This window comes from Oryctolagus cuniculus, chromosome 12 (assembly GCF_964237555.1).
Source record: "Oryctolagus cuniculus chromosome 12, mOryCun1.1, whole genome shotgun sequence".
In the NCBI taxonomy this organism is placed as follows: domain Eukaryota; kingdom Metazoa; phylum Chordata; class Mammalia; order Lagomorpha; family Leporidae; genus Oryctolagus; species Oryctolagus cuniculus.
The window spans coordinates 110136379-110162945 of record NC_091443.1 but is presented as its reverse complement, the minus strand read 5'-3'; the positions used below and the strand labels follow the sequence as shown (position 1 = coordinate 110162945).

The following is a 26567-nucleotide window of genomic DNA, read 5'->3' as shown; positions in this document are numbered from 1 at the left end:
CATAGAAGACACCAGACAGGATCGTTAAGCCTGTTTAAGATGGTTTGTCCCTTGACTCTGGCCACAGACAACGAAAATGAAGCAAACAAGTATCCGAGGAATCAGGATCCCGGAGAAGAGTACAGGACGGTGTCCGTGCAGACGCAGCGAAGGGAGCGAGGGTCTGATAGCCGGGAAAGGTGGTCGCGGAGAGCGGCGGCTGAGCTTTACAGAGGAGTCCCCCTCCCGGGAAAGGGTTATGCAAGCCGATTCTTGGGGTGGGACTATTTCACATACGCTTGGAGGGCTCACCCCTGCTCCGGCCTGCACGTGTCCCCTCCCTGTAGCCGGTGGTCACCACGCAGCATGCCCTGGCCTGCCCTTCCTTTCTCAGGTAATCCTAGAGTGCCTCTCGGAAATTGTGCATTGGCACTCATCTGCCTTGTTCATGTCCCACAGGCCTCCCTCTCGATCCGCTGAAACAGAGCTCACTCATTTTTTGCTGGGTGATATTCAGAGGCAGGCAGCAAGGAACACAGCCAATAGATGAAATCCATCCACCTGTTTTTATAAATAAGGTTTTATTAAACACAACCTTGTCTCTCTTTTTGGACTTTAGAAGTTTCTTTTGAATTTTTCTTTTTGGACTTTTGAATTTTGTAACCCATTATGTGTGACACAATCTCCCTCTAATCCATTGTTTCTGTCTCTCTCTCTCTTATTTTTAATTTACTTATTTGAAAGGCAGAATGACAGTAAAGGAGATAGAGACCTTCCATTTGCTGGTTCACTCCCCTCCCTTGGTCTCCCCTGTCGGTGACAGTTTCGCAAGTATTTGGGCCATCTGCTGCTGCTTTCCCAGGTGCATTAGCAGAGAGCTGGGTCAGAAGTGGAGTGGCTGGGACTGGAACTACAGCTCTAATATGGGAATGCCCAAGGGATGCAGGCAGTGGCTTACCCTGCTGTGTCATAACACTGGCCCCTTTTCTAGGATTTTTATTATCTGCTTTTTAAACACAGGTCTGGAATACAGTTTTTAATTCATGTATTCGGTGGCGTTGTAGTATAATAGTGAAAACCACAGACTGGTTCAGCTGCATGATGCCCTGTGTGACCTTTGACAGGTGACATGACACTGCTGTGCTGTGGTTTTCTTCTGTAATGTGAGGATATTAGTGCCTATCGTGAGACGCAGTGGGGCTGAAGTAAGCGGTGGACGTGCGGAAGGCGTGTGGAACGGTGCCAGGCACCGGAAGCACACGCGCAGTCAGCATTACCACGCCTCTCTGCTGTGTGGCTCTCCAGGTGTTCTAGCCGCAGATGGAGTAGTTGGCGCTTTTCCGCAGTTGGTTTTAAAGCATAATCTCTCCCGCGCATTGTTTCCAAACGCTCCTGTCTCTGCTTCTGGGCTCTGCAGCCTGCTACTGGCTCCTTTCATGCCTGTGCCAGAGGCGCAGTGCCTTAGTTACCGCAGCTGTGGAAGTGCCGAGGTCGTTGAGTAGAGTCGCTTTGTTTTGTTCTGCAAGACTCATGTGGCTCCTGCTGGCGTTCCTCTGCTCTTCTCACTTTCAGACATCTCATTAGACTGTGCAAAAGCCCTGTTTGTTATTAAGCCTTGGCATGCAAGGAAATGGCAGTAATTGGGCTGTGCTGGACTGAACCTGGGTCTTCTGACTGCCTCAGCCAGTGGAGGAGTTCATAGGTTATCTAGCACCCTAATCTACAGACGGACACTGTCCACTCTGGGGGGGGGGGGCGTCCTGGAAATACGCTGGATACAACACCATAGAGAGATGCATTTTTAACCTACAGTTCCCAGACTGCACCCTGAAATACTCAAAGCCACCTCAGGGACCTCCTCTAGGGGGACGGAGTGACATCTGATTGCAGATTGTACCTCAAGGTAGTGGACAGCTTCAGCGTTGGGTTGTGCCACCTTCCGTGGTCGTCTTTGCCAGCTGGGCTTTTGGTGGCTGCAACACCACACAGACCTCAGCGTGGAGCAGAAAAGGTTGGGCGCCGTGTCCAGTCTAATCCTCACGTGTAGCTGATTGGGGTTATTTAAAAATGAAATGAAATTGTCTTTTCAATTTGTGTATATATTTTTTAAATGCATTAACTGTTTAGGCCATAAATACTTATTCATCTGCATGGAGGTAACTATTAAGTCAACAGAATTGCTGGCTGTTTTTTAGTCTACAGAATTCATGGGGGGAAAAAAAGGTTTACTGAGAAAAGAAAGCACTAGGAGCCAGGAAAGTCTGGGCACCTCTGCCTTCTCAGGTAAGTTACTGTCTGTATGTGCAGGTCAGGAACAGGAGGGGACTTCAGAAGTTCATGGAAAATGGAATTAAAGGGTGCTTACTTTGGTGTCAGATATTTGAAATCCATGAGAGGTTTTTCGTAGTGTGTGTTTTCCATGAACTTAAAAGAAAATTTTTGTTTGAAGGAGACACAGGTGGCCAGATGGAGATACCTTCTATCCACGTGCTGGTTTACTTCCTCCTGTCCACAATGGCTAGGGCTGGGTCAGGCCAAAGCCAGGAACTCAGTACCCAGACCAGGTATCCCATGTCAGTGGCAAAGGCCTCCCAGAGTATGCATTGCAGGGAGCTTGAATTGGGAGTGGAGCCAGGACTCGCACCCAGGCATTCCTGTGTGGATGTGAGCATCGCAACTGTCTCATTCATGAGCTTTGTGAGGACCCCATGCGTGCGTGAATTCCAAAGTTGTTTGCTCAAAAATAAATGTATTTTAGTTCTATCTTCATAAACTTTTAAGATTTGTTTCATTACATGAAGGAGTGACAGGGACAGTCAGAGGAAGAGACTGCACCTGCTGGTTCACTCGCAAATACCACCACAGCCAGGGCTGGACTGGGCTGAAGCTGAGCCAGGAACTTTATCCTGGTATCCCAAGTGGGTGGCAGGAACCCAAGTACTTTGGGCTATCACCTGCTGCCTCCCAAATGCATTAGCAGAAAGCTGGTTGGAAGCCAAGGCGGGACTCAACCCCAGGTACTCCCGTACGGGCTGCAGATGTCACAGGTAGCAGCTCAACCCGCAGCGCCACATCACCCACCCCGTCAGAAACGTTTTGAAGTCCCCTCATCTGTGCCATCCTGCTTACACCAGTGCCAGCTACACTTGCCTGGGCGGCAGGAACAGACAGGAAGACAGGAGTTGGCTTGGGAGGGGCCAGAGGTGCCACTCACCCTGCAAGAAGGTGGAACTGCAGGGACTCGGGGCAGCGGGGGGTGGGGGTGGGGTGGAGGGGCTGCAGAGTCCCACAGGGGCTGACCGGGACCTGGACGGAAAGTCCACTGAGGGCTTCTTCAGGTTTGCATGGGAAAGGCAGTGGCAGGCTTGGAGGGGTCTTCAGTAAAGAGGATGCCTCAGGTCGCTGCCCTCCTGCTGGCCAGTGATGACAAGTGACACAGGGTGGATGTTTTCTTGTAAAATTTTGATGTACCTTAGTCTCAAAGGCATTTATAAATTTGCCTGTAAATAATTTTTTCCGAATTTTTAGCATGCATATACATTTTTATTCAACTTGTCTAAATGTGTATGGCATTTTAAAGTTAAATAAAAGCAAGGCAGAATGTTAAACTGCAAAACATTTAAATTGGTATAACCTTTTTTGTTATTTTTTTGGATAGCAAAAGTTCCTAGTTTTTAATAAAATGTAATTATTTATATCTGTAATAAAATATTTTGAGTTGTTAATTTGCCTGTTTGGACTCTCAACCTGATTTGTCTCTTAGGTTTCCAAGCTGCTTCCATTCGGAAGTTAAGTTTTGCACCTGTTCTTGTGTTTCCTGCAGAAAAGTGGAGGAAAGTGTTGTTCAGCACTGTGCTTTGGCTTTGTCTCTGTAGGAGCCGGTGTTCGGACGTTCACTCCGTTTCATTTCCTCGTGGAGCCAGTGGACACACTCTCCGTCAGAGGCTCATCTGTCATATTAAACTGCTCCGCGTATTCTGAACCGCTTCCGAAAATCGAATGGAAAAAAGATGGGACGTTCTTGAACTTAGTGTCAGATGATCGACGCCAGCTTCTCCCAGACGGGTCTTTATTTATCAGCAACGTGGTGCATTCCAAGCACAATAAACCCGATGAAGGTTATTACCAGTGCGTGGCCACTGTTGAGAGCCTGGGGACTATTGTGAGCAGAACAGCCAAGCTCACAGTAGCAGGTAAGTTTTGTTTTGTTGAGTGATTGATTTGCATTTTCAGATTTTTATAAAGGGTAAATCTTAAGAAAATCAGTATTATCCTGGAGTTTTCATTGAATTGTTAGCAACAAATACATTCATGAACAGATACCAATTAGGCATATACTCTATAAATGGGACCGTGCTAGGGCCTGTTCAGTGCCTTATGGCATAAACTCTAGCACTTTTCCACTTGCATGAAGGCTTGAAGTTGCTATTAGAAGAGCCCTTGTTTCTTTCTTTTTAACTTGGAGATAGCAGAGGAAGTCCTATAAGAAAACTGAATCACTTTGATGGTGAACTTTTATCCTACCTAGCATATTTTACCTAGTCTGTAAAACTGGTGGTAAAACCAGAATCCTAGTTCTTTTGTGCCCTGACCCAAGGAGATGACATTTAATTGGATTTTTTTTTACTTCTAGAGTATATTTACTAAAGTGGAGAGCAGAAAGTTATAGAAAGATTCACTCCCTTTCAGAGCATTCTTACCTGAGTCATGATGGAAAGTGTAAGAAAGAATGAGGCTTGGCCAGCCCCGTGGCTCACTAGGCTAATCCTCCACCTTGCGGCGCCGGCACACTGGGTTCTAGTCCCGGTCGGGGTGCCGGATTCTGTCCCGGTTGCCCCTCTTCCAGGCCAGCTCTCTGCTGTGGCCAGGGAGTGCAGTGGAGGATGGCCCAAGTACTTGGGCCCTGCACCCCATGGGAGACCAGGATAAGTACCTGGCTCCTGCCATCGGATCAGCGCGGTACGCCGGCCGCAGCAGCCATTGGAGGGTGAACCAATGGCAAAGGAAGACCTTTCTCTCTGTCTCTCTCTCTCTCTCTCTCACTGTCCACTCTGCCTGTCAAAAAAAAAAAAAAAAAAAAAAAGGAAAGAAAAAGAAAGAATGAGGCTCTGCAAGAGTGAGTATGCCTTGGTCCCTCCGTGAGCTGTGCCCGTCTTCAGCAGGAGTGAGTGTGCCTTGGTCCCTCCGTGAGCTGTGCCCAACTTCCAGCAGGAGTGAATGTGCCTTGGTCCCTGGTGAGCTGTGCCCGTCTTCAGCAGGAGTGAGTGTGCCTTGGTCCCTAGTGAGCTGCGCCCGTCTTCAGCAGGAGTGAGTGTGCCTTGGTCCCTAGTGAGCTGTGCCCATCTTCAGCAGGAGTGAGTGTGCCTTGGTCCCTAGTGAGCTGTGCCCGTCTTCAGCAGGAGTGAGTGTGCCTTGGTCCCTGGTGAGCTGTGTCCGTCTTCAGCAGGAGTGAGTGTGCCTTGGTCCCTAGTGAGCTGTGCCCATCTTCAGCAGGCTCTGGTGGTGCTCAGATGGTCCCCGCTGCAGCTGTCGGCAGGCTTGTGTTGTTCAGTACGGGTGTTCTCTTTACATCCTGTGTCTGCACTCAGCCACAGTGAAAGCTGGCGTGTGAGGATGGAGGCCTCACTCACTCTGTGACTCCTGTCTCTTGCCTACTCCAGGGTTTGGGTTTCTGGTCTCATGCGCACTCCAGAGACTATTTGCTCGTTCATTTAGGATGAGGGCTCCTTTTCTCTTCGGAGCCCAGTGCTGAACGTTGAATTAGGATAGGACATACACCCACTAGAATCCTTTCCATAGTCACAGATGGCATTGGAAAATAAACGGAGGGAAAACCGACACCTTAGCAGGTTCCCTCTTCTCCGCTCCTTCCTCCGTGCTCCATTCCGGTTGCCGCGGCCAGGCTTTCTCGCAACAAGCTTGATAAACAGGAGCGCTGTGGTCTCCTCCCCAGTGTCAGTGGGGCCAGCTTCACTTAGCATTCCCGTTCTCTGTCCCTCACCTGGGCCAGCCGTCGGCCACGCCCATCTCAGGTCCAGTGCAGCCGGCTCCCGAATTTTTCTGTACTGACCCACTCTCGAGTTCCCTCGCCATGGCACTGCGGCTGTTTTTGCCCGTGGTCCTCCTTCCCCCACTGGAGTCCGCACAGTGTCGTCCCAGCGCTGTTCCTTCCATAGCACCATCAATCAGTCTGAATTCTGAACCAGGCCTCTTTCTCTGACCTGCGCTTCTCCGGCCTCAGTTCTGTTTTCCTTTCTTTTAAAACATTTTTATTTATTTGAGAGAGTGAGCTCCTATCCACTGGCTCACAGGTTCACTTCCCAGTCACGTCCATTGACCAGGGCTGGACATGGCCAAAGCTCAGAACCAGGAGTTCAGTCCGGGTCCCCACGAAGGAGGCAGAAGTGCAGTTATCTGAGGCGTCACTGTTGCCTCCCAGGGCCCACAGCAGCAGGGGCTGAAGCCAGGCCTCATACTCAGGTTCTCTGATACGTGACGCAGGTGTCTTAACCGCATCGTGACCACAAAACTGAGTGCCGGCTCCACCAGTCCCTTTTCCTAACACTGCCCCCGCCCCGCTACCACCGCTACCCATCATCCTCACCACAGTGTAAGCGCTGACAGTACTGAGTGATTTGACTTCCATTTGCCTGTTCTCTGCCCTCCAGCCCTTGTTCATGACTTCCCCACTGTCTGTCAACCTTGTCTTCTACCTTTCTCTCGTTCTGCGCTGGTCTGTCCCTCCTCCTTCTTCGTTTTCACGTCCTTTAGGAAACACTTGCTTGGGCAGTTTTAATATTAGGGGTGCACAGTGATGACTGCAGACAGCAGACACAGTTCTGTCACCCGCCCTCACCCTGAGTATCAGGAGGAAGTTGTGCCTAAGCCAAGGGATAAGTCGCAATTCTGTTAATAGTTGTGTTGTATCTGTTGTGTACATACTCTCTTAAAGATCCCCTCTTTGATGAGTCATTTCATGATTAAAATTACATGGATGTCACAGGCAGTACTACCTTTTTGCAAATTGTTATTTTTGCAGAACAGATTCTTAGAAGTGAAGTTGCTGGATCATAGAGTACCCTTTGTTGTATGTGTGTAACTTAAAAACGTACAAGTTGGTCATCCTCTCAAAATGTTAGCCACGGAGCACCGTATCGCCCATTAGTTCCCTGTTAGGTGTCTCCCCAGGAGAAGTGAAGAAGATTTGTGTGTGATTCTTCATGGCAGCATCGTTCGTCAGAGCCGGGGAGAGACGACCTCAGTGTCCGTCACGTGAGAATGGGTGATGAAGATGTGGCGCATTCACACAGCGGAATACTACTCAGCAGTTAAAAAGGAAGCCCTGCTATACAGGGTACTACCTCACAGGTGAACTGCAAAAGCAGTATCCTAAGAAGCCAGACACCACCGACCACACCTCGTGTGATGTTGTATACGTGGAGTGTTCAGAGTAGACAAACCAATAGGGAAAGAAGGTAGATGGGTGATTTTCCAGTGCTAAGGAGCTGGGGCTGCGGCGTTGAGGGAGCAGGGTAGTAGGTTTGGACTGCACATGGGAACAGGGTTTCTGTGGGGGGAGAAGAGCTTCTGAAATTAGACTGCAGCGATAGGTGCACAGCTCTCTTCCCACATTAAAAAGCTCATTGTATGCTTAATTTTTAAAAAAAATTTTTTTCTTTTTTATTTATTTGACAGGTAGAGTTATAGACAGTGAGAGAGAGAGAAAGGTCTTCCCTCCATTGGTTCACCCCCCAAATGGCTGCTACGGCCGGCGTGCTGCGCCGATCTGAAGCCAGGAGCCAGGTGCTTCTCCTGGTCTCCCACATGGGTGCAGGGCCCAAGCACTTGGGCCATCCTCCACTGCCCTCCCGGGCCACAGCAGAGAGCTGGACTGGAAGAGGAGCAACTGGGATTAGAACCCAGAGCCCATATGGGATGCCGGCCCCACAGGCAGAGGATTAACCAAGTGAGCCACGGTGCTGGCCCAATGCTTAATTTTTTTTCAGTCTCTCTGTTATTTATTTGGGAATTTGGTTTGTGTGAGAGACAGCGAAGGCTTCTGTCTTCCAGTTCGCTCCCCCAGATATCTGCAATGGCAGGTGCTGGGCCGTGCTGAAGCCAGGAGCTGGAAATACAATCCAGGTCTCCCATGAGGGTGGCAGGGGCCAAGTCCTTGAGCTGTCACCTGACGCCTCTCAGGAGCAGAAAGCTGGCTGAGAGCACGGCTGGCACTTGAACCCAAGCACTGTGACGCAGGACGCAGGAGTCCCAGCCAGCAACCCAACCACCAGGCCAAATGCCCGCCCCAAACTGCATGCTCAGAGTGTCCACCCTGATGGTGTGGAGACCGTCTCAGTAACAAACCTGCTTTTTCATTGCCATGCTAAAAGGCTCCCTTCTAGGGTTTTCTGGTTGTAAGCAGTAGAAACTGGTTCTGGCCAACTCAGACAAGAAGGGGGGATTTCGGGAGAGCATTAAAGACGTCTCATAGGACTCGGCGTGAGGGGCCTTTTTCTCCTTTCTCCACAGAGGTGAAGGTACGGGGAGCGCTAAATATAGACCTGGACAGCCCCTTGTGCTCAGCCCCCGATCACTCCCTCTCTCCGGGGCGGCGGCCAGCTGGTGCGGTCCCCGCGAGTGTGGGAGGCCCGCGGGCGCCGGCTCGCGCCGTCAGCTGCCGGCTCCTCCATCTGCTTTTCCTGCGCAGAAACTCTGAAAGCTCTTGCCTGCCAGTCCCGCACGTGCTGTTGTGGGTCACGTGTTTAAAATCACTCACTGTCCTGAGGCCTCCCAGGAGGTTCCAGCTCTTCAAAATAGAAGTAGTTCTTGGTTCTGTAAGAGTCCCTCTTCCCCCGCTGCATCAGGGTTTATCTTTGTTCATTCCTTCTGATTTTCAGATTTCTTCAAAATAGACGCTTGGTTAATTTCAATGTTTATTTCTTCAAAAATCCTCTTGAAACTAAAAAAAAAAAAAACAAGAAAAATTTCGTAACAAGGTTAGAAAACCTGGGCCGGCGCTGTGGCGCAGCGGGTTAAAGCCCTGGCCTGAAGCGCCAGCATCCCATGTGGGCGCTGGTTCTAGACCCGGCTGCTCCTCTTCTGATCCAGCTCTCTGCTATCACCTGGGAAAGCAGAAAAAGATAGCCCAAGTCCTTGGGCTCCTGCACCCAAGGACTTTCGGGATGCACTTTCGGGCTGGGAGACCTGAAAGAAACTCCTGGCTCCTGGCTTTGGATTGGCGCAGCTCTGGCCATTGCGGCCATCAGGGGAGTGAACCATCGGATGGAGAACCTCTCTCTCTCTCTCTGCCTCTCTCTCTGTAACTCTGTCTTTAAATAAAATAAAAAATAAATCTTAAAAAAAAAAAGGCCAGCGCCGTGGCTCACTTGGCTAATCCTCCGCCTGCGGCACCGGCACCTCAGGTTCTAGTCCCGGTTGTGGCACCAGATTCTGTCCTGGCTGCTCCTCTTCCAGTCCAGCTCTCTGCTGTGGCCTGGGAGTGCAGTGGAGGATGGCCCAAGTGCTTGGGCCCTGCACCCGCATGGGAGACCAGGAGAAGCACCTGGCTCCTGGCTTCGGATCAGCACAGCGCTGGCCGTAGTGGCCATTTGGGGGGTGAACCAACGGAAGGAAGACCTTTCTCTCTGTCTCTAGCTCTCTCACTGTCTAACTCTGCCTGTAAAAAAAAAAGGTTAGAAAACCTGTGTTGATTATATTTGGGCTAATTCACCAGCTTAAAACTAGAAAACTTATAATAGTTTTATTTATTTGCTAGTCTTTAAAGAAGTATTTTGTTTTACTGAGCAGAGTCACTTTTTAAATATTATTAATGATAATCACAGTAATAGAAGGAGTAGCTATGTGGCTGTTTATTTTTACACCGGGAAGTATATTACATGTGAGTTATATGTGTTAAGAATTTCTAATTTTTTCTAACAACCCTTTGAGGCCTGTTGCTGTTATCTTAGTGGTGGAGAAACAGGCTCAGGAGAGGGTGAGTAACTTGCCAGTCATGCAGCCGTGAGCGGCGGCCTGGGAACCAGGCTGAGATGTGTGACTGCAGAGCAGAAGCCCTGAGCCTCTGTAGCGCGTGTCGTCTGCAGCGTCGACGACATGATGGTTACCATTTGGTTTTGAATTAACGTCAGATGTAGGGAGGACTTGTAAGGACATAACCAAGGGGCCAGTGCTGTGGCGCAGCAGGTTAAAGCCCTGGCCTGCAGCGCTGGCATCCATATGGGCGCCGGTTCTAGTCCTGGCTGCTCCTCTTCTGATCCAGCTCTCTGCTATTGCCTGGGAAAGCAGTAGAAGATGGCCCAGGTTCTTGGGCCCCTGCACCTGTGTGGGAGACCCAGAAGAAGCTCCTGGCTCCTGGCTTCAGATCAGCGCAGCTCTGGCTGTTGCAGCCATCTGGGGAGTGAACCAGCAGATGGAAGACTTTTCTCTCTTTCTCTGCCTCTCTGTAACTCTGTCTTTCAAATAAATTAAATAAATCTAAAAAAAAAAAAAAAAAAAAACCAAAACAAAACAGAATATAACCAGGAAATCCCACATCCCTTCCCCAGATTGCCCGGTTGTGATCATCTTACTTCTCTGCCCTGTCAGCCCCCCAGCGTGCACACAGCCACAGCACACCACATGGTTTTTCCTGACCCGTGAAGAGTAAGTCTCAGGTGTGTTGCCCAGGTGTCCTCACCTGCATACGTCAGTGTGTGTTCGCTGAAGACGAGGACGTTCTCCTGAGGAGCCGCAGCGTGCATCAGAATCAGGCACACGTTCTGCCTTCGCGGCAAGAACAAAGCAGGCACTTGCCACCCTCCTCCCTCTGGCCCGGGAGGTTGTGCGTCTGTGCTCAGCGCCTGCGGAGCAGGTCCTCGCTCGGGGCTTCCGTGTCACTGTGGTTTGAGTCCCTTCTGTGAATAAATGCGGGTTTTCCTTTGGGGCAGTAATACAGGTTACATATCCCTCCTCCAGAATGTGTGGAACAGGAGTGTCCGAATTCCGCGTTTTCAGGTTTTGGACTGTTTGCGTAGACTCTGCTGGTTGAGCATCTCCAGAGCCTGAACGGTGTCTCAGGTTTTTGGATCAGGGATGCTCAGTCTGACAAAGTGGTCCTGTGTCCCGCGCGCCCTCCCGGGAAGCGTGTGGTGGTGTGTTCTGTGGCTGGTGCGGTTAACGGTTATTACTTACTTCCAGTGGTCTGTGTATCCCTTCTGTAAAATCAAGTATTTGTACAATTGTTACGTAGTAATGGTGTTTTAGAAAGTGGTATTCTCTAGCTATACTGTTTACCTTCGGATTTTCACCCACTAGTTTTAGCATCCATTGAGGATTTTGTTTTTCATTTTTAAGATTTATTGATTTTGTAGGATAAAAATGCACTGGTGAAGAAAATGGAGTGCCAACAGAAGGCGATTTTCCAATTGTGTATGTTATGCAGCATTTGAAGGGACTGTGCAGTCTTTAAAAGTCACAGTTACTTCTCAGATTTCCTTTATTTTTTTCCTTTCTTTTCTTGTTTTATCTGCCAAACCCCAAAGTACACTGGGATTGAATCTCTGAAAACTGTAGACCCATAAGAAGACTGTTCTGATTGCACAAATGGTGGTTCCTGAAAGCATTCTTAAGCTGATTGTCTTAAAAAAAGTCTCCAAAGACAAAACAGGAACAATTATAACAAGATAATTATGGTCAAAATGTCTGTGGTTCCTTGGAAATGCTGTACTCTTTGTGTTTTCCACCATTAGTGCAGTGGCCAGAGGTCTTCGTGTTCACATTTTAAAATTAGGTAAATGACCTCATTTTTTGAGCTTGAATTCATTTTTTTATTTTTATTTTATTTTGTACAATGTGTAGACAGTCCCCTGTTCTCTGCATTTAGAAATATACACAATATAAATCTGTTAATTCTCTAAGTAATTTTTATAATCATGATGTAACTCTATGCTATCCTTAAAACATTTATATGCACAAAAAAAAAAATAAATGATCCAGAAGACATTAAAAAAAAAAAAAAGATTTATTGATTTTGAAAGAGTTACAGAAGGGGTGGGGGGGAGAGACAGACAGACGTCTTCCGTTCACTGATTCACTCCCCCAGTGGCTAGGCTGAAACCAGGTGCCGGGAGCTTCCTCCAGGTCCCACCCACCCCCCCCACCCCCCCGCCGCTCTCCCAGGGTTTAGCAAGGAGCTGGGCAGAGGTGGAGCGGCGGACACAGACCCACACCCATGTGGGTTGCTGGCTTTGCCTCCTACACCACATTGCTGGTCCCCCCAGGATTCTTGCCTGACCCAGTTGTTGCAGTAGTTACCGAATGCTGGTTTCGCCTCGTTCTGCTCTCTGTAACGTAGAGCTTTTCCTTGCCTGCACATGTGTGTGTTTGTGCTAGCACGAAATCGCAGATTCTTGTTTGGTTCTGTGGGTTACAATGCATGGATACATCACCCCTCAACCAGAGGAAACTCCCCTCGGTCTGCCCTCCGTGTCCTTTCGGTGCCCACACAGTGCCTTGTTTTACGTCATGAAATACTGCAGCTTCGTGTCCATCCCCTACTCCACGCCTCGAACCAGCCGTTCCTCCAGGAAGCCCCGATTTCCTGCAGTGGGGATGACGTCAGAAATTAGCGTGGGGTCAGCACTGGTGCTGATTGTGGACAGGCCAGGCATTGTGGAGATGTGTGTGTGTGCAAAGCTGTGTTATTTAATGTGTACACAAGGACTATGCGGTGTGCACATGTTTCACACGTACTTTATCTCCATGTATTTACGTATCTGTAATCATATAAAACAAGAGGACCAGTGCTGTGGGGTTGATTGTACCCTTCTCCTTTCCGTATCTGTGCCTTGCATCTCCCGCTGTGAGGGTTCTGACTCCAGTTATCCTTAAGCTGTTTACTTAAACCCTCTGTGTGCCTGTATGGAGCCAGTTGCCTGCCCGTAGGCTACCTTCTCTGGTTCTGCCACACATGTGGCTGCGTGAGCCGACCTGCCCTTGGCCCCTGTGACCACTGTTTAAAATAATGTTGAATTACTTTTCGTTTCTTCTCTTCCTTTATTGTCCAGGTCTTCCAAGATTTATCAGCCAGCCAGAGCCGTCCTCAGCTTACGCTGGAAACAGTGCCGTCCTGAATTGCGAAGTGAATGCAGATTTGGCCCCCTTCGTGAGGTGGGAGCAGGACAGACAGCCCCTTCTTCTGGATGACAGAGTCGCCAAGCTTCCTAGCGGGGCACTGGTCATCAGCAACGTGACCGAGGCAGACGGGGGCCTTTACCGCTGCGTGGTCGACGGCGGCGGCGGGCCACCCAAGTTCAGTGACGAAGCGGAACTGAAGGTTCTTGCAGGTATCAGCTCGTGTCAGGACTGGTGGCCTTGTCGATGCACGGGTGAATTTGTTCTGCAAGGATTGATTCAGTGGGCAGTTAGTAGGTGGCGTGACACGTTGGTGCCGGCATAAGGAGTCTGTTTTTCACAGGGTAGAAAGGGAGTACTGCAGAACGAACCATTCTTCAGTGAATGCATTATTAAAAATTAGCTCAGGTGAAGTAGGTTGAAAATCAAAGCGTATTCTTCACAGGAAATGAAAGCTCCGTCTTTCGTCCAGCCTCTGTGTGTTGTGCCATTCCCCGCGGTAGGATGCTTTCCTAGTGAGATCTTTGCACCTGTCGGCCTCGGAGGCTCACTGGGGCTCGTCCCTGAGGGTGCTGGTGGGGACCTGATGGCGCGGCTTTGGAGGCACTGCCAGCCGGAGTTCTTGCTCCTCTGTGCAGTGCAAACCCATCTCCTCCTCAGCGGTTGCTTTTGTTCGTGTTCTCCCCTTCCTGCCCTTGCGGGCTTTCCTCATAATCAGTTTTATATGTGAGGGTACCCAAAAAAATTCACAGGAAAGGGAATTAAATGGAAGGTTAAAAAAAATAGGAATTAATCAGAAGTTGAAAAAAAAGAACAAAAAAAGGGAAGCGGTGTGCTGCAGTTGACCCTCACTTGTAACACGGCGCAGGCCTTGTTCCTTCTCCATGCCGTGGGGAACATCCAAACACAACTTCCAGATCTGACCCAGGAGAGTGGGCTCACAGTGTGAGGGGCTGAAGCCGCCACTCAGAGACCAGAACAGAAGCCAGCACTGTGCTTTGCTTACGCAGTAGACACGGTCGTCCTGAACACAGCCGGCTGCGGGTCTGTTTGGGTGTTCGGGTTGTGTTAAGAGGCAGAGGTGGGTCGGTGTCAGTCACAGAAATGTGTTTGTGATTAGCTACTGAGGAGGGGCAGGTTAGTGTCCACCTTAGAGGCACGCCACTGTGCTGCTGGTTGATTGGCCTTAGCCTGAGCGGGTCACTCACTGCGTGGGCTTCACACTCACCAGGGTGAATTGCTGCTAGGCTGTGAGGCGGTACCGCGTGTTACCAAGGCTACAGAGCTGATGGCGGTTGTGGTGCTGGCTCTCGGGGCTCCGTCTTCCTCGGAGTGTGGGGACGAGGGTCGCGTCTGCCCGAGAACTGTCTTTGTCCTCAAATCTCCACATTGTTGTTATCACCCTATTTAAGTTGTCACTGTCTCCTGCCCACAAGAGGGTGACGGCCTTTCCACGTGTCCACTAGAGCACAGCTCTGTCCAGTGAGCGGCGCCCATCCTCATGTCTGAGTGGGAGACAAGTGTAGTGGCTGATAGATGGTTGCTGCGTTCCAGAATCAAAGGTCGGACTCAGTGAGCAGGTGCGAGATGTGAAGCTGAGTGGTTCTCAGAAACTGGAGACAGACACCCCGCTGTGAGGGGGCGGGTGCTCGGGGCCCTGAGCTTGTCACCTCTTGCACACTCCTGTGGCGGGTGCCGTGTCTCTTAGACACTCCTGTGGCATGTGCTGTGCTTCTTGCACACTCCTGTGGCGGGTGCCGTGCCTCTTGCACACTCCTGTGGCGTGTGCCGTGTCTCTTGGACACTCCTGTGGCGTGTGCCGTGCCTCTTGCACACTCCTGTGGCGTGTGCCGTGTCTCTTGCACACTCCTGTGGCGTGTGGCGTGTGCCGTGTCTCTAGTGGTGGGGATGGTGTCAGGTCTCCCACAACTGCTCGGTAGGCATCCTGGCGGCAGGGATGCGTGCACACATCATTACAGCCTCCGGGGACACAGCGCTTCGCACAGAGACGTTACCTGAGAAATGCTGGTGTAACTGGAATTCTCCTGTGACTGTTGGTGAAGATATTTTGTCACAGGAAGCCACACAGAATGGAAGTGGCCATTACTCACGATCAGAGCAATAAAATGCTTTGCCTTTTATGTATAAATCATTTTTTATTCTTAATGTTTAGATCCTGAGGTGCCGTCAGACTTGGTGTTTCTGAAGCAGCCGCCTTCCTTGGTCAGAGCCGTTGGTCAGAGCGTGGTGTTGCCTTGTGTTGCCTCGGGACTGCCTGCTCCCACCATCAGATGGTTGAAAAATGAGGAGGCACTCGACACAGACAGGTAATGCCGTCCGCCCCGGAGCAGCCCTGGCCTAGGTCTTAGTCCAGTCTTATTTGGGAATGATTAATTGATTAATAACACAGGGTTATCTGCTTTATTTAAACACATTATAATGCTCATTTGCCACCCTTGAGATGTGTTTTATGGGCTGTGTATGACTAGAGTGTTCATAAAGAAAATAATGTGCTTTCAAAACATTAAGGGATGATTATTTCATTTCTTCTCCCTGAAGCCGCAGGTCAGTTGGCTCGAGGCTTTGGCGTCTCTTTTCCTAAATTGTCACAAGACCAGCTTGAGTTTTCTCACCCACTCCGATTCACACTGTGATTTTTTTCTCAGATCCTTTGTCCTTTTAAAATCATAGCAACCTTGCGCCATGATCACAGATTCTTCTCTTCCACAAAGCCTTCTCTGTTTATACCAGCCGCCCTAGACTCCTCCCCAGTGGGTACTTTGCTCAGCTGTGTTCTCATAGGAGAACCGGGGTGTGGTGGTGGTACCCTGTGTTTTTGTTCCCAAAACCGGGCCGTCTTGCACATCTGTGGTTGTTACTGGCATCCCCGGCCTCCACCCAGCAGATGCCGAGGGCACTGCCAACCTGTGGCTCCCGGCAGTGTGCTCCACGTCGCCACCCGCTGCGGCCTGCTGTTGCAGAGCGGGGCTGTCCAGCGGAAGTGCATCATAAGCCACATGTGTAGTTTAAAGTTTTCTGGTGACCGCGCCACCAAATGAGAGTGAGAGGCAGTTCTGTCAGAACGGAAACAGAGCAGTAAAGTTTGTGGAAGCCGTTTTATATCACAGCTACATTGAAGCTCAGAGTGGAAGAAAAAAAATTCTACTTCTGAATACTAAAACTCTGAGCCGTCCTCGCCACACAGTGGCGTTAACAGCCTCTTGTGACTGGTGGCTGCTGATAGGGACAGAGCGGGTCAAGGGAGCAGAGGGTCTTTTTTTTTTTTTTTTTTTTTTTTTTTTTGACAGGCCGAGTGGACAGTGAGAGAGAGATAGACAGAGAGAAAGGTTTTCCTTTGCCGTTGGTTCACCCTCCAATGGCTGCCGCAGCCGGCGCGCTGCTGGCGCGCCGCGCTGATCCGAAGCCAAGAGCCAGGTGCTTCTCCTGGTCTCCCATGGGGTGCAGGGCCTAAGCACTTGGGCCATCTTCCACTGTACTCCCGGGCCACAGCAGAGAGCTGGCCTGGAAGAGGGGCAACCGGGACAGAATCCAGTGCCCCAACCAGGACTAGAACCCGGTGTGCCGGCGCCACAGGCGGAGGATTAGCCTAGTGAGCCGCGGCGCCGGCCTAGAGGGTCTTGATTTGTGTGATTCTGTGCCAAAACATGGAAAGGACACCCGTGGAGTTGGCTGGGTGGCAGCGGCACTGCCCGGTGAGCTCCGCCTGTTCCTCAAGCGTTCGAGAGCTAGGCGTCACGCCAAGGCTCACCCGAGGCCTTGCCCAGCGCCCGTCCGTTCACCAGCTTCCTCTGCCCACATTTGGCTTCCACTCTTCTCCCCTGCTGCACGTTATGCAAAGATTGAAGACTTAAAGAGAATTTAATTCTAATTTTTTACTTTAAAGATTTTATTTATTTATTTGAGAGGTAGAGTTACAGACAGAGTGAGAGACAGAAAGGTCTTCCATCTGCTGGTTCACTCCCCAAATGGCCGCAGTGGTCGGAGCTGGGCTGATCTGAAGCCAGGAGCCAGGACTTCTTCTGGGTCTCCCATGTGGGTGCAGGGGCCCAGGGACTTGGGTCATCCTCCGCTGCTTTCCCAGGTCATTAGCAGATGGGACTTGAACAGGTGCCCATATGGGATGCCAGCACTGCAGGGGGAGGTTTAGCCCACTGTGCCATAGCGCTGGCCCCTCTAATTTTTATTTTTAAATTTTATTTGAAAAGCAGAGAGACCGATCTGTCATCCTCTTTTTCACTCCAGTGCCTGCAACAACTAGTGCTGGACCAGGCCGAAGCAGGAGCCAGGAACTCCATCTGGGTCTCCCTCATGGGTAGCAGGGGTCCAGATACTTGGGCCCTCACCTGCTGTCTCCTGGGGTGTGCTTTAGCAGGAGGCTGGGTTGAAAGCAGAAGAACCAGGACTAGAATCAGGCGCTCTGACATGGGATGTCGGTATCCTAAGCAGTGACTTACCTGCTACGCCAAATGCTCCCCCTCCTTTTTTTCCTTCATTTTTTTAATAAACAGGGAACCTTAAAACAGAGAATAAAAATGTCAAGCTCTTTGAGCAGAAATTTTAACTGGCTAAATATTGTAACAAAGTCTTTATATGAGTAGGAAAGCAGAAATAGGTTATTTAAGACTTTCATATTTTATCATAGGACATTCTGAAAATAAATTACTTACATACAGAAACACAAAAGCAACTGTCATACGTTCAGTAATTGTTGAAGATTTCCTCCGAGCGACGCCGGAACAGCCACTGTTCGGGCTCTGGGGAGAGAGCAGTAGCCAGGCTCCCTCCTAGAGGAAAGTCAGGTAACCATCAGGTCACGCGTGCGGGGTCAGGTCGGAGTATGCCAGGCACGCGAGGGGAGGCAGAGGCTGGGCTCTGGCTTGTGCGGAGTGCTGGAGGCCTTTCCCCTAGGAGAGTGATTCTCCGGCGGAGGTCTGGGCGCCTGTGGCTCTCAGGCCATGAGAGAAGAGGTACCTGTCTTCCTGGAGGATATATGCTGGTTGAAAGTATTCCTCTGAATTTTAAAGGTAACTCAGGAGTCTTTGCAGTTGAGTAGCCCCTTCTCTCTGACTCCAGTTCTCTGGGCTCCTGGGTGCTTGGACATTCTCAGTGGTGTGGTGCTGCAGTCACCGTCTCAGGATGCCTCGGCAAGGTGCACGAGCAGGACGCTGTCGGTCTTGCTGAATCCAGCCCGGTGCTTGGCATATGACTGGGAGGGGCGTGTGGCCCTGACACCAAAGCCGGACTGACAGCACACAAAGGAGAAGACTACAGAGTGATCCCTCCTGTGAATGGAGACGCTCAGGTCCTCAGCTGATTATTCAGAGTGGAATTCCGCAGTGTCTGAAAAGAGCTGTTCACCATGACCAAGTGGGGTTTATTCCAGCCGTGTAAGGTTAAGTGTTCCAAAGTCAATCACTGTAGCCCACGGTATTAACAGACTAAGGAAGAAAACAAGTGAGGTTGTCAGTTCTCTTCAGTTGATGCCCAAGTGAACTCAGTGCCTGACAAAAGCCCAGCGAGGCCTGCAGGACCTGGCTCTGGCCTCACCTTGTGTTATGCCTCGCCACACGGATTTCTCTCGGGCCCCAGACCACTGAGATCCTTTCTGCCCCAGCACCTTTGCAGGTGTCTTTGCTTGTACCCCCTTCGTTATCTGACTAGCTCCTACTCAGGCACAGGTCTCAGATTGAGAGGCACGTGGTCAGGAAAATCTCCCTCTGATTGCTGGAAGGTTCCTTGAGCACACCACCACTCTGGGTTCTCGGCTCTGTGCCTGCCTTTCCCTCTGAGTCCCAGGGCACACTGGTGGTGCTTTCTCTCGCTCCCTGTCCCCCGCTGCTGCTGACCTGCACGGTAATACCAGTCAGTTCTTTCATGAACCAGTCTCTCTACCCTCATCATTCCAGCCTTCTCAGAGTAGTCAGTTCTTTTTGCCTTCTTTATACCTCTCTTATTGCTACAGTTAATCTTTTGCTCTTTGATTCTGGATCATTTCAATAATTCTCAACCATACTTCTAAACTCCTTTTGTTGCTTCACAAAGTCTCTGTGTAAAAGCCTTTACCTTTGGCTTAAAAAAAAAAAAAAAAAAAAAAAAAGGGCAGTAGATCTCCTTAGCTCCCCCAGTTCCTGCAGACTGGCCCCACGCTGAGTGACACCGTGCCCTCACTGAGCTGACGTGAGTGTCGCCCACACGTGCTTTTTCATGTTGTTCCTGTTACCTGCATCTCTGGATTTTGGAAGGCTTTAAAGGCTTGATAGTTGTTGTTTTTACACCATGAGTCATGAACAAGATAGTGAATGGACATTGCCACTCCACGCTGCCTTTTTTTTTTTTTTTTTTTTTTTTTGGACAGGCAGAGTGGACAGTGAGAGAGAGAGAGAGACAGAGAGAAAGGTCTTCCTTTTGCCGTTGGTTCACCCTCCAATGGCTGCCACGGCCGGCGCGCTACGGCCGGCACACCGCGCTGATCCAAAGCCATGAGCCAGGTGCTTCTCCTGGTCTCCCATGGGGTGCAGGGCCCAAGCACTTGGGCCATCCTCCACTGCACTCCTGGGCCACAGCAGAGAGCTGGCCTGGAAGAGGGGCAACCGGGACAGAATCCGGTGCCCCGACCGGGACTAGAACCCGGTGTGCCGGCGCCGCAAGGCGGAGGATTAGTCTAGTGAGCCGCAGCGCCGGCCTCCACTCTGCTTTTAAAGAGAACGAAATCAGCCCCACTGAGAAAAATCAGTGCGAGTGTACTAGTGTACTACTGCTTGCGTATTCTGAAACTTCAGGCACAGAGAGCAGCGGGAATACTTGTGCTGTGATTACTGGATACAACTCACTGGGTCTCACTTTGGAAGGTAACACAGCAACTCGTGTTTCAGATCGGGCTCATCTCTGCTGGGTGTGGTAGGACTCCATTGCTGCTTTCTTGTTCGTGAGTGTTGTTTCCCATTCCCAAGACTTAGTAGTAATTCTGTGCAGGTGTAAAATGTAGGATTTTAATTTTTTTAAGTTTTTCTTATTTTGCAAGACACCAAAACTCTGTCTTCCTGTACTGCTTTTCTCCCATTCTTACCTTGTTCCAGTCTGTTATCTTGCTTCTGTCCATCATCACGTGGAGGTGGGATTTGAGGGTGTAACTGAGACGTGTCAGACAGGGAGGCCACTGGATCGAGTTGACCTTCCAGGGTAGTTTTTCTTGGATAAACCACCAAGCTTTGTTCTGGTATTCAGCTTTCCGTGTCCGGAAACTTAATCTTACTTATCAGATTCAGGAATATCAATTACCCAGACTTCCAGTGTACTGAAATTTAAGCCGGAATAGCACTTCATTTACTTGGAATGAGAATTACAAATGGGCAAAGACTGAATAGTCATTTCCTACGATTTTTCTGCCATAAGGAATTATGTATACGGAAAACCACACTGTAACCAGAATGATTTTTGTTGAGCTTAGATATGGGACTGTAAATGTTAGCAATATGTAGATTTGGGAGACAAACCTAGCCTGCGAAAAAGCAGCTTTAGACATAGAACTTGAAAATAATAATTACTGTGTCTGATACTGTATTTTGCACGTGTCGTGTTGGGAAGTGCTCAGAGCGTCGGCTTCTCTGCCACTTGTCCCTGAATCAGTCGTATCCCTTGCCTGATGTCACGCACCTTGTGCATTCGGTTTAGTTTGTAATTCTCCAAATTAACTAAACTAACTCACTTTGTGAAAGCTCCGTCCGAATGCTGTTTGTGTCCTCTCCCTCAGTGGTAGGGATTATTTTAATCGACGTAGACCAGTGTGTGGGGCTGGCCAGGGTTTCTCGGTGCCCCTGTTGACAGTGGTGTGACGCAGGCCGACTGCTGCCCCCAGGAAGCTGCCCTGCAGTGGCCGCCCTCTGTACTCCCTTCCCTTTCCCGGCCAGAGCACCGTGGGAGGCTTGGAGCCGGCTCCGTGATCCCACACCTGACCTGATGTTTCACTCTCTCTATTTCTTTCTTCTTTTAGTCACCCCAGTGTTTTAAAGCCGTGGTGGCGTGACTCTCAGCTTGATTCCAAGACCTCAAAATTACATAATCTGCAAAGACAGACCTTGCCCGAGTGGGGAGATGGGTGGGCGGGGGATAACCAGAGTGTCGGAGATGATTCGCTGAGACATCTGATTGGTATCTGTGACACTCCTGCATTGATGGGGACAGAGCAGGTGGGACTAAGTTATGTTAGTCTCAGTCCATCTGTACCCGTGCAGATAGTAACAGTGCTGAAGTCTCTGTCTGGTGCGGCGAGTGTCTCTGGTATTTCCCTGCTGCTGAAATGTGTTCGTTTTGTTTGTTTTGTAGTTCTGAGAGACTGGTCCTCCTGGCAGGGGGTAGCCTGGAGATCAGCGAAGTCACTCAGGACGATGCCGGGACTTACTCCTGCGTAGCGGGCAGTGGCAACGAGACGATCGAAGCTCAGGCGGAGCTCACAGTACAAGGTACGTGGGTGTTGGCCGTGGCCGCAGGGAGTCCTGTGGGCGCCTGGGGTCGCCGTGGTTGACCACAGCATCATAGATGAGACAGCCGGGGTTCCAGTTCTGGATCTCAGATTTCCTGGCCAAGAGACTGTAAGGAAATCTACTTACCCTTCAGTTTCGCTTTGCTCGTCTGTAAAATGGAGCTGATGGGAGTGCCTATGGCACTGGGATTGTTTGAGGATTGAAAGAGCTATATTTGTAGAAGTCCCGCGTCAGTGGCTAGAATATGGTGAAAGCTCACAACAGGTTACTGCTGTTGTTGCTCGCGTGTGCTGGGGGATGTCTTGTCCTCTGACCTGAGCATGCCTGACCTTGGCATTGGAGCTGCCAGCTGTGGGATGGACAGGTCACCCAGAAGGGGTGCACTTTGGCTTTCACGGTAGCTCAGGTGAGTGACTTGGTGTCTGTTTCTCCCTGTTCAGCTAACGCTGCCATCGCTGCAGGGATGGCCACTCCTCCCCTGTCTCCTCCGCTCCCCTTCCCCGCTCCAGGTTCTCAGGTGTTGAAGTCATGGCATGTACACAGTCTCCTCCTTGTCCCCATCTCTCTGGCACTCCTCTTCCGGAAATGCACCCACAGCGAAATAGCTGCTGCTTCTCCTCTGGTTTGTCTGCACCCCTGTTTCTATTTTAAATAAAACCCTTGGGATATTCTTTGTTGATTTCACAGAAATCCAGCGCTACTTGAATACTCAGAGGTGTCTGCTGTTTTGTGCTACTCAGCGTCATTGTGTTCCACGTTGCATTGCACTTGGTAGAAAGCGTAATGATCTGTGCTTCGGGGTGTTGGAACCCCTTCGTGTGATTTTACATGACAGCTTGTGTCTCCGCGTGAGCATTTTGAGTTCCAGAGTGGAAAGTAGAGTGGCTACATTCCCTGTTCCCGGGGTCACCAGAGGATGCAAATGGGCTTTCCAGAGGAAATAGGGGTTCAGAACTGGTGAGCACATAGAACGCTGCACTCCCTGCAGGGTCAGTGGTGGTCTTGCCCTCTGAAAAACCAAAGGAGCAAGCCCAGAGGTCAGTTGACCTGTTTGGTCAGTTGAGCCTGGTCCGTGTTCTTGGTTCTGTGGAAGGCTGGACGCAGAGCATGGCGTAGTGCGGAGCTCAGAGTGGTTCTTGAGCTCCGTGCAAGTACGGTGTGATGACTCCCATCTCATTTGGCCTCTGCGCCTTCCTTGCTGGATGTTTGCTCCTTGATTTTTACTTTAATCTGATTCTTGCCTAACACCTCTTCCACCTCTTCCCTGCACGTCTGTCCTTTCTGCCTGCGTACGTGGTTGCGGGGGGCTTCAGGGGAGACGGCAGAGCTCGTCGGCTCTGCCTTCCCCAGTATTCCTTCCCAGGGATGCCTGCCATGAAGCGATCTTACCCCTCCTCTGTTCAACTGTTGTGTGGGATCTAACTGAGGCTCAGACCATCAGCTGGTTAGCTGCGTTTCTATCACAAGGGCATCTATTTACATCTTGGGATTTGTGCCCAGGTCTGTTGGACAGTCTGTGCCTGGAGAGCGTACCCTGTAAGTGAACGCGTTCTGGAAATCTCAGAAAGAAGAGGGAGGCGTCCAGATTTTAGAAATGGCCAGGAACGCCCTCCCTCAGCGAGGTGCGACATAGGCACGAGAACAGACAACAGAACAGAAGCCAGCTGTTACCGTGTAATTATGGAACTTCAAAATGTGGCGAAAGTGGCAGTTCAGCTCAGAGGGAGAGTGTTTTTGGTTGGTAAATCACATTGGCACAGTAGACTTTGAACTGGAAGAAAGGGAACTGGATCTCTACTTCAGGCCAAAGGTCTAAATGTGGAATAGGGAAGTGTATGTGGGAGAATGCTCCCTCTCTAGTGGAAGAGAAGTGGGTGGCGTTTGGCCTAGCGGTTAAGATCCCGCTGGGTTTGTTTCCTGTCTCCAGCTTCTTGCTAACGCAGACCCTGGGAGCCACTGGAGATGGCTTGAGTAATCGAGGTCTGCCACCTTCGTGGAGACCTGGATTGAGTTCCCGACTCCTAGCATAAGCCCCAGCTAGGGGTGGTTGTGGGCATTTGGGAAGATGGGTCAGTACACCAAAAGAAACAGACTTTTTCTGTTTGCCGCTCTCTGCCTATCATGTAAATAAATGAAAATCAGAGAATGAGATGACAGCTGTTGGTGACGATGTGGTATGAATGTAAATTGGTACTGCCATTATGGAAAAACAGTATAAAGGTTCTTCAAATGAAAACTCAAACTTGGGGTCAGCACTGTGATGCAGTGGGTTATGCCGCTGCTGGGGACGCTAGGATCCCATGTTAGAGTGCTGGTTTGAGTTCTGGCTGCTCTGCTTCCAATCCAGCTCCCTGCTGATTCCCCTGGGAAAACAGTAGAAGATGACCCAAGTACTTGGGTCCTTGCCACCGAGGCGGGAGACCCAGATAGAGTTCCCAGCTCCAGCCGTTGTGGCAATTGGGAAGTGAACCAGTGCATGGAAGATTCCTGTCTCCGTTCCCCTCTCTGTCACTCTGTCTTTCCAAATAAATGTTTTTAAAGAAGAAAAAAATAAATCTATCATATAAATCATTTCTGGGCTTAAAGAAATAGGTATGTGAGAGATGTCTACACTGCCATGTTCATTGCAGAATTATTTGCAGTAGCTAAGATGTGGGGTCAACCTTAGCATCCATCAGCGGGTGACCAGCCAAAGAAAAGATGCTATATAGTTATACAGGTACAGTGGAACTCTTTTCAGCCTTAAAAAGGAAAGAAGTCCTGTGATTTGTGCTGCATAGATGAACTTTTAAGGACCAGTAAATAAGGTAAGACAAGCACAGATAGACAAATACTGTACAATCTCACTTTATGTGTGGGACTCACAGAATCCGAGAGCAAAATGGTTTCCGTGACCTGTGGGGGCTGGGGGACTTGGGAGATCATGACTGAAGGATATAGGACTCTAGTAGGAGGAATGAGCTCGGGGATCTGTCCTATACCATGGTGACTGTATTAATAACAGTGCATTGTGTCCTTGAAATTGCTGAGAATAGATTTTAAATGTTCTTACCACACACACACACACACACACAGAAGCCTTCTACTCACTTCAGACATGCACCAAACAACACGTCACACGTCCTAAACACAGTCTTCCCAGTACATTGTCCCTTGGCGTCCAAGGAGCACTGGTCCCAGAGCCGCACTTGAGCCCATCTGTGAAAGGGCCTGCTGCCGTTCGCCTGTCTCCTGTGTACTTCCAGGCATCTTCAGGTTGCTTCTAACATCCGGTACAATGTTCATGCTGCATAAGCAGTTGATACACTGTTATCTAGAAAATAATGATGATAGCATGTGTTTTCCCAGGTGTTTTTGATCCATGGTGGGTTGAAGTTGCAACAAATGCCCAGGCCAGCTGTGTGCACAGTTTTACGTGTCAGTTTAAAAGGAAAAATTTTAAATTTAAAAATGTATTTAGATATCCTCAATATCTTTGTATCTGATAATCCTGAAATATGGAAAGCAGAAACTGACAGTATTATAAAGTAGGCAAAATTATGATCATAGTAATGGATTTTAAAACACTTCAGTAATTAGTAGGGATGTGCAGATATAAAGTAAAACTGTCAACAGTTATACTGTAGGGCTGAATGGGGGCCGGCGCTGTGGCACAGCGGGTTAACACCCTGGCCTGAAGCACCGGCATCCCATATGGGCGCTGGTTCTAGACCCGGCTGCTCCTCTTCCGATCCAGCTCTCTGCTATGGCCTGGGAAAGCAGAAGATGGCCCAAGTGCTTGGACCCCTACACCCACGTGGGAGACCCGGAAGAAGCCCCTGGCTCCTGGCTTTGGATTGGTGCAGCTCTGGCCATTGCGGCCAGTTGGGGAGTGAACCATCAGATGGAAGACCTCTCTCTCTCTCTCTCTTTCTCTTTTTCTCTCTCTCTCTGCCTCTCTGTGTAACTCTTTCAAATAAATAAATAAATCTTTAAAAAAAAAATTTAGGGCTGAACAACATGATTAACAAACTTGATCTGATTGACATTTGTATAATAGTGTGCCAGAAATTGAAGAAATCATATTTTCATAAGTGCCTATGAAATAGTTATCAAAATATGCCATATGCTGACCACCAGACCAAATCTAAAACTTCAAGATTTAAAATTCAGACCATTTGACAACTGTGGAATTAAAGTTGATGCTGATTACTGAGAAAGCAACTTGGAGGGGAAAACAGTAACTGGGAAGTTATCTTAGTGTTTGAAAATGAAGTGCATCATTTTGACATAACCCGGGAGTCAGGGAGGAAATGATGGTGAGAACTAGGAAGCAGTGTAGCCTGATAGAGGCAGGGACCTACTGGGCTTCAGAGGACACTGGCAGGTAGCCTCAGCACACGTGTTAGAAGAAACAGGCTCAGAAAGGTTAAAAATGCGAATAGCAGCTGCAAACCAAGGGAAATAAAGGGAGTAGTAAGGTGGAAATTAATAAAATAAATATTCAAAGCAGAGTGCAGCCAAGCCAGAGGTTGGTTCTTTGTAAAGACCCTGATGTGGACAAACCCCTGCACGGTGGTGTCTCTGCCAAAGCCCCGCTAGGGGCCGGTTCTTCCTTGTTGTTTGATTCTGCACAGCCTGGAAGCTAAAAAGAATGTGCCCCTTCTTTTGTGAGGGAGCATTTTGTGATTCCTGAAAGCTTCCAAAGGTTCACATACAGTTTTGTTGGCACACAGCTGCAGCCATTGCCTGGTGCAGCGGCTGTGGCTGCTCTCCTGCTACCACACAGGAGTTGGGCAGTGACAGAGACCTCATGGCTGTCACAAACCCGAAATGCTTAAATCTGGTCCTTCACCAAGAAGCCTGGCAACCTCTGGTGTGACTGTAGAGATTTGCACACATCACTTAGGTAAGCAAGGATGGATACAAACAGAAGACAGTGGCCAGTGGTGGTTACCAAATATTAGAAATAATAGC

At 49.6% G+C, this 26567-nt stretch overlaps 1 protein-coding gene across 14 annotated transcripts in view; it reads left to right on the top strand.

Moving 5' to 3' along the window:
* NEO1 (neogenin 1) overlaps positions 1-26567 on the top strand; it is a 223276-nt gene that overhangs the window by 71956 nt on the left and 124753 nt on the right. For all 14 annotated transcript variants that reach the window (XM_070054695.1, XM_070054691.1, XM_070054699.1 and 11 more), the window contains exons 2-5: positions 3855-4172; positions 13044-13322; positions 15284-15437; positions 21454-21590. In XM_070054695.1, the coding sequence (XP_069910796.1) occupies positions 3855-4172; positions 13044-13322; positions 15284-15437; positions 21454-21590 (888 nt within the window). The remainder of the gene's footprint in view (positions 1-3854; positions 4173-13043; positions 13323-15283; positions 15438-21453; positions 21591-26567) is intronic.